The 12,724-nt window shown below is 51.8% G+C and overlaps 2 protein-coding genes across 4 annotated transcripts; both read left to right on the top strand.

Annotated features, from left to right (window-relative positions):
* Positions 1 to 890: 890 nt before the first annotated feature.
* Positions 891 to 2,177, top strand: IER3 (immediate early response 3). The gene is made up of 2 exons (XM_055571039.1): positions 891 to 1,146; positions 1,247 to 2,177. Exons 1-2 carry the CDS (start codon positions 937 to 939, stop codon positions 1,505 to 1,507), a joined length of 471 nt encoding a protein of 156 aa, XP_055427014.1. The 5' UTR covers positions 891 to 936; the 3' UTR covers positions 1,508 to 2,177.
* A 297-nt stretch (positions 2,178 to 2,474) lies between these two features.
* Positions 2,475 to 12,600, top strand: FLOT1 (flotillin 1). 3 transcript variants are annotated; one of them, XM_055571037.1, is made up of 13 exons: positions 2,475 to 2,593; positions 2,949 to 3,156; positions 3,481 to 3,556; positions 3,644 to 3,734; positions 3,965 to 4,108; positions 4,247 to 4,366; positions 4,459 to 4,554; positions 4,764 to 4,916; positions 10,020 to 10,201; positions 10,358 to 10,403; positions 10,500 to 10,637; positions 10,892 to 11,056; positions 12,250 to 12,600. In XM_055571037.1, the coding sequence occupies exons 2-13, from the start codon at positions 3,114 to 3,116 to the stop codon at positions 12,277 to 12,279; spliced, it is 1,284 nt and encodes a 427-aa protein (XP_055427012.1). In that variant the 5' UTR covers positions 2,475 to 2,593; positions 2,949 to 3,113; the 3' UTR covers positions 12,280 to 12,600. The 3 variants fall into 3 exon arrangements, with proteins under 3 accessions (XP_055427012.1, XP_055427013.1, XP_055427011.1); XM_055571038.1 differs by lacking the exon at positions 2,475 to 2,593 and adding an exon at positions 2,612 to 2,794 and having other exon boundaries at positions 3,100 to 3,156; XM_055571036.1 differs by lacking the exon at positions 2,475 to 2,593 and adding an exon at positions 2,612 to 2,794.
* Positions 12,601 to 12,724: the final 124 nt, after the last annotated feature.

Raw genomic sequence — 12,724 nt, 5'->3', positions numbered from 1 at the left:
CAGCAGAATCAAGAGAAGCCTTGCACCTCTGACTTCACGGCCTAAATAACTGAGGTAGGGGGCCTGGTCCAGCGATAACATTGACCGGAAAAACTAACCTGTTTGGCAGGACAAACATCTCATTAGCAATCACCTGCTCTTATCTTCCTGTGAATTACCCACCTCCCCTTCAAGCCCCAGGCCTCTTTCCCATTCCTTAGCTAAAGATGGCATATAAACTTCAATTGCCTGACTGCCTTTGAGTCCCAAGTTTTCTTGGGCTCCTGTTAAGTATGCAATTAAATTTGTTTTCTCCTGTTAATCTGTCCTAGGTCAATTTAATTATTGAACCAGCCAAAGAAACTGGAAGAAAAGGAGAAATTTTTCCACCTCTACAACATGGTGTGTGTGTGTGCGCGCGAGCTAAAGCAGACAGACTTGTGCCTGTGTGTGCTAGTGTGTTTCATTTCTCTTGGGCTTCTTGACTGTTTCTTAATGACTTCCCCCCTGGCTGCTGTTTCCTGAGTCCCTACAAACGTGTGAATATGCACTGTAACTGTGGTTCCTAGACTCTGCTGGATCAGGATTGTAGCAAGAGGGCCAGACTTCCTTATGTAAGCCTTTCTGCACTTCCCCAGAGATGGGGATTTGTGGCTGAACCGTCTCAAACTGTCTGTGGGCCCCTCTCCAGCTGCCACATGTCCTGACATGTGCCCGCAGTCTGGGATTTCACCCGCCTCCACTCACAACTCACAACACACACTTGAGGAGTGCCTACGGTTGGCACTAGCCAAGTCTCCGCCCCCTCTCTATGCTTAATCTTCGGAATTTCCAGCCGACCGTCCAACCGCTCCCAGCCGAGGGTGGAGTTGAGAAGGGCCCGCCCAGTTCTCGGGGTACATAACTAGCTCTGCGGGACTGCGGGGCCACTCGTCCTTCGGCTCAGCTCAGCGCATAATGTGTCACTCTCGCAGCTCCCTCCCCACCATGACCGTCCTGCGGGCTCCGACCCCGGTTTCCTCCGCCAGCCCGGGACCCCGACGGGGCTCCGGTCCCGAGATCTTCACCTTCGACCCTCTCCCGGAGCCCGCGGTGGCCCCCGCTGCGCGCCCTAGCGCCACCCGCGGGCATCGAAAGCGCAGCCGTAGGGTCCTCTACCCACGAGTGGTGAGTGTCGCCGAAGTGGACAGTCCCTGGGGAAGAGGAGGGTGAACCACTGGACGCCGGGGCCCCGATCTTACCTGTTCTTTTTATCATCTCCCCTCAGGTCCGGCGTCAGCTGCCAGTCGAGGAACCGAACCCTGCCAAAAGGCTGCTCTTTGTCCTGCTGACCATCATCTTCTGCCAGATCTTAATGGCTGAAGACAGTGTGTCTGCACCCCTGGCCCCGGAGGACACCTCCAGCGCGCCGTCCCCCGCGCCCACCGCTGCAACCCCGGTCTTCGAGCCCCTTAATCTGACCTCGGAGCCCACGGACTACGCTTTGGATCTCAGCACTTTTCTCCAGCAACACCCGGCCGCCTTCTAACCGGGACTCCCCACCTCCCCCCAAAGAACCTGAAAAACCAAGAAACACTGGGTGTACCTGGTGCGCGAGAGCGTATCCCAAACTGGGACTCGCGAGGCAACTCGCACTCAGAACACTAAGGCGGAGACGCCAGTCCGAGCCTGGGAGAGACAGGCACCGGCACGCCGGGGCTAGGCCGGGTGGGGAATGAGTGCGTCGTTAACTTATTTCTCATTGCTCCTAATAATATTTATGTGTATTTATGTGTGTCCCCCTAGGTGATGGAGGGGTGTATGTAATATTTATTTTAACTTATGCAGGAGTGCGAGATGTGCACCTTGCTGCAAATACAGGTCTCTGGGTATTTATTGGGCTCTGTGGGGTTGGTGGAGGCAAGCACCCAGAACTGAGCGAGGCCGGGAAAAGGGATGGAGGAAACCCAGGTCGAGAAGGCGCCCAGGCTGGGAGTCAAGGATGGTGGTGGGTCGCAGTGACACTCTCAGTCCTCCAGCATCTCAACTCGCGAGTCTGTGAAGATTCGGGGAACCGTTGAGAATAAGGTCCCTGGCCTACACTCTCCTTGAAGTTGCCTCCAGAGGGGTGGCTGCGGGGTCGGTGGGCTGTCAGGAGGCTGCTCTGGGGTCGCCCCGTATGTTCTATGAACACAAATAAACTTGATTTACTGTCAGCAGTCATGTAAGTGTCTCTTTACAAGTGGCGGTCCCCCACTCTCCCCAAGGCGCCAGGAGGAGGAGGAGCCGCGGTCAAGTCCCCAGCCGGTGCTCCTCCCCGGGCCCCTGAGTCCCTCCTCCCGGAGCCACGGAACTCAGCATCTTGTGACCGGATGCTGTCAGTCGTTGCCCAATCTGCGGTTTTTCTCAGTTGACAAGGGGCAAATCCGACATGAGTCAATCTCCCTCTCCCCGGGTGCGGGACTCAGGGAAGTCACGCCGCACGGGGCGGGGCGTGGGGCGGCCTGGGCGGGACTTCCGGCCCCAGAGCGGCTAAGTGGGGCCTCCTCCCCCTTCCCGGGGCCGCTTCTGCTGCTCTCGAGGGCTGCGGATCTGAGCTGGGCCTGCCAGGAAAGGGGCGGGTCGGACGCCCGAGGTCGGGGGTGGGGTGGAGGGGGTGGTCCTCCGCGGGGGGCGGGGTCGCGTCTGCAGCAGCAACAGGGTGCGGCTGGGTTGGGGGCGCGGGCCCAGCTCCCAGGGAGACCCTACGCGGGTGGCATCTGCTAGACTCCCAGGTCCCCTACGTAGCCCCGCCCTCCCTGGGACCCCAGCCCGGCCGCCGCCCGAGTCCGGGAAGGTAGGTGGGGGAGGGGAGATGGAGTGGGTTGCAGAGGAACAGGGAGGGTAACGCAAGGGTCTGGGGACCTCTCCGGGTCCAGAGAGCTTCATATCACTGAAGGTGGGGCGCGGTGAGCGGCTGAGAATCTCTGGCTGTCTGCGAAATTTCACAGGAAAAGCCTTAGCGTATCCGGGGTTGCGGAAGAGCCTGGGCCTCGGCGTCTGCAGGCTGGGCGTGACTGACTGGAAAGGGAAAGAGTTCGCTCTTGTGGATTGAGCGGCGCACCTTCGCATCCGCAAAGGCTTTCTCTCCCCCTCCTCCAGCTCCAGCCTGAGCCATGTTTTTCACCTGTGGCCCAAATGAGGCCATGGTGGTCTCCGGTAAGTATTGTTTTCTGCTCAGCCAGTGAGCCCCCCCTGCAGAGGTCCCTTCAGAGGAAGTCCCTGCAGAGGTCTCTTCCCTGTCTCCCTACCAGTTCCCCAGAGCCAGGCCTTCTGTCCACCCCGCCCACGATGGCTGCATGCCACCCACTTGTGATTATTCCTTGCGTAGCCTTCCAAGGCCTGGACTGCCCCTGGCCCCTGTCAGCTTCCAGCTTTCCTCGTGGAGGTTGCTCCGCGCTCCCTTCCCAAGTTCTGTCTCCCCACGTTACAGCTCTACCGCGGCCACAGGTCACCACAGCTCACTGCCCCCTCCCCTTGCAGGTTTCTGCCGGAGCCCCCCAGTCATGGTGGCTGGAGGCCGTGTCTTTGTCCTGCCCTGCATCCAGCAAATCCAAAGGTAGGTAGCAAGAAAACTGGGGAAAGGGAACCCCCGTTTTCTCCCTTTCTTCCTTTTCACGCTGTCCATCCCTTCTCTTTCCCTTAGGATCTCACTCAACACACTGACCCTCAATGTCAAGAGTGAAAAGGTTTACACTCGCCATGGGGTCCCCATCTCAGTCACTGGCATTGCCCAGGTGAGGCTTTCAGAGCCTTTCCCCCAAAGCCCACTCCCCTACCCAGCATCTTCTGTGTCCCCAGACATTAAGAATCTTCTCACATTGGCTTTCCCTATCTCTGCCTGTGGAGAAATTTCTCTGCGAGTCTCCACTTCTGCAGGGATCCCCAAGGCACCTGACTCTCCCTGCCTCTACTCTGGTTTCAGGAGGTCTTCCCCACACCCTCCCCAACTCTGTTGTGGCTACAGGTAAAGATCCAGGGCCAGAACAAGGAGATGCTGGCCGCCGCCTGCCAGATGTTCCTGGGGAAGACGGAGGCAGAGATCGCCCACATCGCGCTGGAGACACTGGAGGGCCACCAGAGGGCTATCATGGCCCACATGACCGTGGAGGTGGGCCTAAGGGCAGGGAGAGATCGGGAAGGGATGCCAGAGCGCAAGGGGCCTAAGAACCCAACTAGTCTGAGGATCTGAACTGGCCAGAGGATCTGAACACGTCCCTTCCCTCTTCTTTCCATCCTGTTATCCCAGGAAATCTATAAGGACAGGCAGAAATTCTCAGAGCAGGTTTTCAAAGTGGCCTCCTCAGACCTGGTCAACATGGGCATCAGCGTGGTCAGCTATACCCTGAAGGACATTCATGACGATCAGGTAAACCTCAGCAGTTGGTCCTCCCTACTTCCCTGCTCCCATCTGGTAAACCTTCCCTCCTGAGGATTGTGACATCTACATCTCTCCCACAGGACTATTTGCACTCCTTGGGGAAGGCTCGAACAGCTCAGGTCCAAAAAGATGCTCGGATTGGGGAAGCAGAGGCCAAAAGAGATGCCGGGATCCGGGTGAGAGAGCTGGGGGTTGCTTGGTCTCCGAGGGCTTTTTGTGTACCTGATGGGAGAGGGGGTGGCGTGAGGGCCAGTGGAGCAGGGTTGGCAGAGGATGTAGATGAGGCCGGGCCCAGGGCGAAGATGGAGGAGCTCGGCGGAGAGTAGGCTGTCTCCCTTGGGCCTTCTGCCTACTCTGATGTCCTACCCAATCTCTACATGAACAGGAGGCCAAAGCCAAGCAGGAAAAGGTGTCTGCTCAGTACCTGAGTGAGATTGAGATGGCCAAGGCACAGAGGGACTACGAGCTGAAGAAGGCCGCATACGACATCGAAGTCAACACGCGCCGAGCACAGGCTGACCTGGCCTACCAACTTCAGGTCAGAGTCCCCATGCTGGCCCTGCGGCCAGGCTGGACTTCACTCCCTCCCTGTTCTTCTCAGGCCACCACTCTCTCTCATATCCTGACTTTGATCCCCTTATTTTGACTCTCAGTTTCTGACCCAACTCCTCCATATGAGGAAGATTTAAAAGACCTAAATGTTTCAGCTGAAAAGCAAAGAAAAGGCCTAGAAAGGGGGTGTAGATAGGGCTGATCACGGGCTTGGGGCGGGTTGTGTCCTGGGCAAGGGCACCTGGATGAAGGGTGAACCAGAGCTCAGATCGGCCTGTGCTCCACTCCCCAAGCTGTGCATTGTGAATGGGTCTGCATCTCCCCAGAGGAACAGGTGCCTTTTTCTCATTTGCACAGCAGTCCTCCAAGGCTCCCAGCAGCCCTGGCGATCACAGAGGGTGTGAGGAAGAGAAACATGGACCTGGGCTCTGAATCCCACAAAGTGACCTGTGGGGGCCTTGATAATGCAGCAAAGTGTAGTTGATCCTCATCATTCGCAGATCTTGTATTTGAGAATTTGCCTCAATGCTAAAATGTTTTAAAGAGCTAATGCTAAATGAGCACTGGTTTCCCTAGTGCTCTTTGTCTTGATGACCATTTGCAGACATGCACAGAGTGGAGAAAAATTTGAGTTGCCTGATAACGTGCCTCTCAGTTGAGGTTGAACAAGATGTTTTTTCCTTCTTGTTTTATCTCCTACTGTAAACAATGTCATTTTCGCAGTATATTCACTGCTACATATTTTGCACTTTTGTGCTCTGTGTTGGTGATTTCACAGTTCAAAATGCCCCCAAGTGTAGTGCTAAGTGCCATCTAGCGTTCCTAAGTCCAAGAAGACTTGATGTGCTTGATGGAGAAAATACGTGTGTTAGATAAGCTGCTTTTGGGCATGAGTTATAGTGCTGTTGGATGTGAGTTCATTGCTAATGAATCAACAAATACATTACATATGGTGTCTTTACGCAGAAATACATAAAACAAAGATATATAGGACTTCCCTGACAATCCAGTGGTTAAAACTCTGTGCTTCCAGTGCAGGGGTCGATCCCTGGTTGGGGAACTAAGATCCCACAATAAGTATTTGTTAATTCAGTGTTCATGGCTACTTGATGAAAACCGGAACTACCATGAATAATGAGAATCAACTGTACTTTGAGACCTTTACCCAATATTATGAAATTCATTTTTGCCAAGAGTTGGTGTAGGCTGAAAGCATTAAGTGTAACACATCTTTAGTTATGATATTAAATCCCTGGGTGGCTTGATAGGTGCCTGAGTGTGGCATAGTACTCGCTGCTCAAAGTGTGGTCTGCCTCCCAGCAACAGCACATCCCTGGGGAGCTTGTTATAAATACAAAATCCGAGGCTCCAGCCCAACAGACCAAATCAGAATCTATATTTTAACAAAATCTCTAGGTGATTCATGTACACATTGAAGTTTGAGAAGCATTGATTTAGTGAAAACCACCAGCTTGGGTGGGACTTTATCTTCTCAACATGGCTTTCCTTGTCTGCTAATCAAAGGATAGCCTGGTTTGGGTTCTGTTCAACTTTTATTAGTCCCTCGTTTTGTGTCAGACTTTGTGCTAGGTGCTGGAAAAATAAGGATTTATTCAACAGAGATCTATCTATTAAATGCCTACTATATGCCAGGCATTGTTTTGGAGGTGAGTATATAAGTATGAATGAGATAGAATAAAATTCCTGCCCTCATGGAGCTTTACATTATAATATATGAGACAACTAATAAGCAAATAATCTTCACTGGCTCTAATTAAGTTGTTTAACTGCTATGAAGGAAATAAATTGGTGGTATTCTATTGGAGGGGTATTCTGTTAGGTTGGGGATGATCAGAGAAACCTTCTGTGAGAAAATGATATATAAGATAACCCTGAAGATGAGAAAGAGCCAGCAATGTAAAGAGTTGCGAGCTAAGAACGTTCTAGTCCAGTGCTGTTCAAATAGAATTTATATATATGGCAAGAGACTAGGCAGGGGACTAGCACATGCAAAGATCTTGATGTAAAAAAGAGGGGTTGTGTCCCAGGAACACAAAGGAGGTTTCTGATCCAGCATGACTGGTGTGCTGTGAGTGAGGAGAGGCAGAGGGAAGCAGATCTCCTAGGGTTTGGGGAGCCAGTATTCTTGCCTGGAGAATCACTGTGGACAAAGGAGCCTGGTGGGTTACAGTCCATGGGGTCGCAAAGAGTAGGACACGACTGAGCAACCAAGCACACAACAACAGATGGACACTTAGAAGAAGATTCAAAGCACGATGGGAAACTATTGGAGAACCTCAGGAAGGGAAGTACTCTGGTCTAGTTTACATTTTTACAAAGATTAGTCCAGCTGCTGCATCGAGAATTGATTGTCAAAAGAAAACAGAGGAAGCAAGAAGATGTATTAGGTTTGTCAAAGCTGTGAATGGCATAAATGCAGCTAATTGCACTCCCTCTTAAAATCTCATTAAATTCACATAGAGTAATTGGGAGAGAAAAAAAAAAGGTGGAGCGAATAGGAACAGAAGGAACAGAAACCATGGCATCACTGTGGAAGCTGGAAAGTCGGGGCAACTGACGACTCAAGAAGTGTCTGAGACAGCTGAGCACAAAGCTGCAGGGGAGTAAACAATGAAATGACCTGAGGCACAGAAGTTGTCAGTACCAGGGGCCTCTGGAGCTGGGATAAGTTGGTTGAAATAAGGAGAAACAGGTGAAAAGTGACTTCTCAGAGCTGTCTGCCTCTGAGTGATGCTCCCTCTCCCAGTAACAGGCATGAAGAGACTGCCTATTGAATGCTGAATACCGACCGCTTCTCCAGCCCCTTGTTCCACATGGCTCCCAGAACCCGCATATTCCAAAGAAGAGATCAAAAGATTGCTCTGAGGAACATGACCAATCCAATATGAAAGACTTGCAGGTCCTGAATCAGAGGTTCCTCAGCAGATGAACTACCCAGGTCACCCTAGAGTGAAGCGGAAAGCCTCCGAGCCTCACCCACATACCCAGAGCTTCCCTTCAGTGTTTCTGACCTTCCTCGCGGTGAGCAGACAAGCATGGACTCCCTGACATATGAAGGATCCTGCAACAAGAAGGACAGGCCAAAACCACAAGCAGAGCAAAGCAGTTTGAAGGATATGTGCTATGCAGAGAGAAGAAAGCTTTAAAAGTAATATCCTCAGTAAGATAAAAGAATAATTCATATCCAGCAAATCAGGACGTAGAAAACAAAGAGCTTTTAGAAATTAATAAGGTGGTAGAAATGGGGGGAAAAAAAAAAACAATGGAAGAGAAATTCTAATAAATTTGTCAGAAGATAGAACAAAACAGATGGAAAAATTAGGAAAGAATATTAGAGGCCAGACCAGGAGACTCAACAGAACAAAATGGAAGGAAATCATCAGTGAAAAAAATCAGACATGTTTATCTGACTTTCTAGATTAAATGATCCACCAAGTACCTAACATAGTGGATGAAAAACATCTGCCTTGAAGCACATCACTGAAATTTCAGAACACCAAGGATTAAAGAACTAAAAGCTTCCAGAGAGAATGAAGAGATGTCAAGCAGCAGAATGACTTCAGATTTCTCAAGAAGCTAGAGGACCATGGAGCAATGCCTTCAAAATTCTGGTGGAAAATTAATAACAGCATAGTAAACTGAACTCAGGGGGCTTCCCTGGTGGCTCAGGCTGTAAAGACTCTACCTGCAATGCAGGAGACCCTGGTTTGATTCTTGTGTTGTGAAGATCCCCTGGAGAAGGGAATGGCAACCCACTCCAGTATTCTTGCTCGGAGAATCTCATGGACAGAGGAGCCTGGTGGACTACCAGTCCATGGGGTTGCAAAGAGTCAGGCGCAACTTAGCGACTAACACTTTGACTTTCACAACCTGTACTCAACTTAATCATCATTCAAATAGAAGAACAAAATCAAAAACCCACAGAAGCAAGATCTCAAAAAATATATCCCATGTACTCTTTCTGAGGGAATGGCTGAAGGCTGGGTCTAAAGAAGAGAAAGAAGGGGGTGGAAGTGGGGGCTCTAACACAGGAGCACCATGATGCTGCACCCTGAGGTCAAGCGTTAACTAGTCCAGTTTGGAACAGGTTTGAAATTTTAGGGTCAAAGAGGACAAGGTACCACGTCTAGAAGCCCTCTTCCTCTGGAATGAACACATGGGCCCTTTAAAGGCAGGGGCTCCATCTCTCATGTGAATATATCACAGGCAAGATGGTGCATGGCTAAGCCAGAGCAATGAGGCAAGAAGTATGTTCGTCCTCCAGACCTCTGCTCACCGACATGTTGGCAAGAGCCTTCTGACCCCTGTACTCTCCAAGGAATAAGAAAATGAAATCTGCCTTTACTTAGGAAGACTACTTGAGGAAGTAGTCTATGATGTATACATACCCTTGTATATGTATACAGTAGCCCTGGAAGGATAGACAACAAGCTGGTCACAGTGGTTGTTTGAGAGGAAGGGAACCAACCAGGTGGCTTGAGAAATAGGTGGAAAGAGATCTTGCTTTACTTTTATTTTGAATTTGGACGACCTACAAAAGATAAACACACACACACACCGTCCCCCTACTCCCCAAAAGCTGGCAAGAGGCTATTCAGAAGCCAGTTGCCAGTTGCCACTAAGATAACCGCTACACTGATGGAGAGAAATGGCTGGACTTGGAGGTGAGGGATGGTCACCATGCGCGCAGTGCCCTCTAGGCGCTCATACTCTACAGGAAGACTTGGTGGAGAAATAGGGGGATGGGGAGCTCAGTGGAGGGACGCTTCACCTGGCCTGAGGGCAAACAGGGGCTGGGTTGCAGCCCTATCCAGCCCTGAAGCTAGCTAAAACTGCCTGGGGAACAGCCCTAACCATGGATATTGGCCCTGTTGGGGGAGGACCAGACCCCTCCCCAGGCCATACCTCAGATCTGTCCCAGAAATGGACTGCACTGGGCCGGCTGAGCCCACGGAGACCAGCTGCACGTGGTGTGCTCTGTGTTAACATCCTGCCCTGGAGCCTTGGCCCTCCCTGCTTCCCAGGCGCTTGCTCTGCAACTCTGACTCTGAGCATCCCTCCTACGCAGGTGGCCAAGACGAAACAGCAGATCGAGGAGCAGCGGGTGCAGGTGCAGGTGGTGGAGCGGGCCCAGCAGGTGGCAGTGCAGGAGCAGGAGATCGCCCGCCGGGAGAAGGAACTGGAGGCCCGCGTGCGCAAGCCGGCGGAAGCCGAGCGCTACAAGCTGGAGCGCCTGGCGGAGGCAGAGAAGTAAACACCCCTCCCTGCCCCTCTCAGGGTTCTTTCACCACCTGGGCGCCCCCAGACAAAAAGCTGAGGCCTTTTCTACTTGTCCTCCTTCTGCCGAGTCTTTCTCCCAGAGCAAGGGCTCTTCTTCAACTACCCTCTCCACTCCCCTTTGCCCAGGTCCCAGCTGATCATGCAGGCGGAGGCAGAAGCCGAGGCTGTGCGGGTGAGTTAGCCAACTGATGGAAGGAGTGGGGTGCTGCTGGTGCTGAGGTCTCTCATCCTCACCTACCGTATCTCACGTGTCCTGTACCCTCCTCAGATGCGTGGAGAAGCCGAGGCCTTTGCCATAGGGGCCCGAGCCAGGGCCGAGGCTGAGCAGATGGCCAAGAAGGCAGAAGCATTCCAGCTGTACCAGGAGGCTGCTCAGCTGGACATGCTGCTGGAGAAGCTGCCCCAGGTCTGGGGTGGGGTTGGGGGTGGGGGTGGTGGAGGGCATATGGACAAGAGCAGAGGAGGGACAGGAGGGAACGAGGGGCCGGGGAGAACCAGGCTAGGGGCCATGAATTAGGGGTGGGAATTACAAGCCAGTGACCAGAACAAGGAAGGGTGATGCTCACAAAAGCAAAGAACACAGGTCTTAAAACCCAGAGTAAGGAGTCTTAGGATGGGTGTGGTGAGACCCTGGTGCTGAGTGGACATCTTACCTACCAGGTGGCAGAGGAGATCAGTGGTCCCTTGACCTCAGCCAATAAGATCACACTGGTGTCCAGTGGAAGTGGGGCCATGGGAGCAGCCAAAGTGACCGGGGAAGTGCTGGACATCCTGAGCCGCCTGCCAGAGAGCGTCGAGAGACTCACAGGCGTCAGCATCTCCCAGGTGAGGGTTTCTAGGGTGGGGCTGGGAGCCGAATTGCCAGGTTCCTGTGGCATATGACACAGCGGGCCCAGCATGGGGCTAGCACCCAGGAGGCCTGGGGCTGCTGACATTTAGTCATTGCTTTCCATGTGCCAGACAGAGTGCTAAGCTCCTGCACAAATGGTTTAGAAAACTTTTTAAAATCAAACTTCCTTTGGGGTGTGTAGGGTTTTACAAAGTGAAGAAACTGAACTTTCAGTTTAGCCCATGTCATTCATACATGGTGAAGCTGGGCTTCAAACCCAGGCCTGCTGTCTCTAGAGCCTCTGCTCTTCTTGGTCACACACACACGTCTGTGTGTGTGTGGCTGTGTGTGTGTGTGGCTGTGGCTGTGTATGTGTGGCTGGCTCTGTGTGTGTGTGTAGCTCAGTCGTGTCCAACTCTATCCAACCCTATGAACTGTATGTAGTCCACCAGGCTTCTCTGTCCATGGAATTCTTCAGGCAAGAATACTGGAGTTGCCATGCCCTTCTCCAGGGGATCTTCTTGACCCAGGGATCGAACCTGGATCTCCTGCATTGCAGGCAGACTATCTTCTGAGTCACCAGGGAACTAACCCACTAGCAGAAGGAACTGGTTACAGCCTGTTGACGTTGAATTCCAGGTGTATCACTGCTTTCCTTGGTGCCCGTTTAGTCACCTGTTGGTTATGGTAGAGATCAGGGAGTGGGATCTGGAGCCAGACTGTTGTGGTGTGAATCCTGGCGGAAGTGCATGCCAGCTGACCTTAGACAAGTTCATCTACTCTGCACTTGTTTCCTCACCTTAAAGCCAGGTCAATTAAAAGTAACCACCCTGTTGAATTGTTAAGGGGATTAAATGGGTAAATACTTGGAGTGTTTAGTGCCTAGCACATAGTACTATATGAAGAGTGTGTTAAATAAATGCCTATGTAAATAAAAACACTGAGCTGAATCAGTGACCTCTGAGCTGGGTTCCTTGGAGTCTCCCTGAGGGCCTGTACAAGCAGAGATCTGGCCCCCTTCACCCCTTTCTTCACTCATGCAAGAATCTGAATGACTGCTTGGCAAAGGCAGTGAGATAGGGTACTAATACTTCTGTAAGAATGTCTTCCCTGCAGCCCATTCGTCCAGATGGGAGCCTGGGAGAACAGGTACCTGGTTCACACAGTCACCACTGTTGTTTTTTGCCAGGTGAACCACAAGCCTCTGCGAACAGCCTGAGCCCTGGACCTTCGTGATGCCCCATCTCATAACTCAAGTTGCCTGAATGGTCCCGTTATTGCACGCACTTCAGCCGGCTCCCTGAGCACATCACCTCTCCTTGCCAAATAGCCTGTGCTTTGCCTTGGAAGGGAATTGTTCCCTTTCCCAATCCCATACTGCCAAGACTGCCAATCCCCTAGGGCTCCCATGCCTTCTGATGACCCACCTCCAACTTATTTAAACTAAGCCTGTTGTCCAGAATTCTTCCCTGACCAAATCTTAAGGGATGGTCTGCAGGTCTCAACTTTGTCAAATAAATCAGTAAGTACTGATACTTAATTCAGTGTAACTAATTCAAAATGAACGCTAGAGTGTAGCTTTCTCTCTTGCATTCAATGTGCTTTTTACAGTGGGAGCGAAGCAGTAGTTACTTGTACTGTTAAGAGTTGTAGAATACCCCCAC

This window comes from Bubalus kerabau, chromosome 3 (genome assembly GCF_029407905.1).
Source record: "Bubalus kerabau isolate K-KA32 ecotype Philippines breed swamp buffalo chromosome 3, PCC_UOA_SB_1v2, whole genome shotgun sequence".
Lineage (NCBI taxonomy): Eukaryota > Metazoa > Chordata > Mammalia > Artiodactyla > Bovidae > Bubalus > Bubalus kerabau.
This window is presented reverse-complemented; position numbering and strand designations above follow the sequence as displayed.

What these genes read in the sequence shown, in the direction of transcription:
- IER3 (XM_055571039.1), top strand. Translation starts at nt 937, where the DNA reads ATGTGTCACTCTCGCAGCTCCCTCCCCACCATGACCGTCCTGCGGGCT. An exon ending in GGGTCCTCTACCCACGAGTG is followed by an intron (nt 1,147 to 1,246) that starts GTGAGTGTCGCC and finishes ATCTCCCCTCAG; the next exon opens with GTCCGGCGTCAGCTGCCAGT.
- FLOT1 (XM_055571037.1), top strand. Translation starts at nt 3,114, where the DNA reads ATGTTTTTCACCTGTGGCCCAAATGAGGCCATGGTGGTCTCCG. An exon ending in CAGTCACTGGCATTGCCCAG is followed by an intron (nt 3,735 to 3,964) that starts GTGAGGCTTTCA and finishes TTGTGGCTACAG; the next exon opens with GTAAAGATCCAGGGCCAGAA. An exon ending in AGGACATTCATGACGATCAG is followed by an intron (nt 4,367 to 4,458) that starts GTAAACCTCAGC and finishes TCTCTCCCACAG; the next exon opens with GACTATTTGCACTCCTTGGG.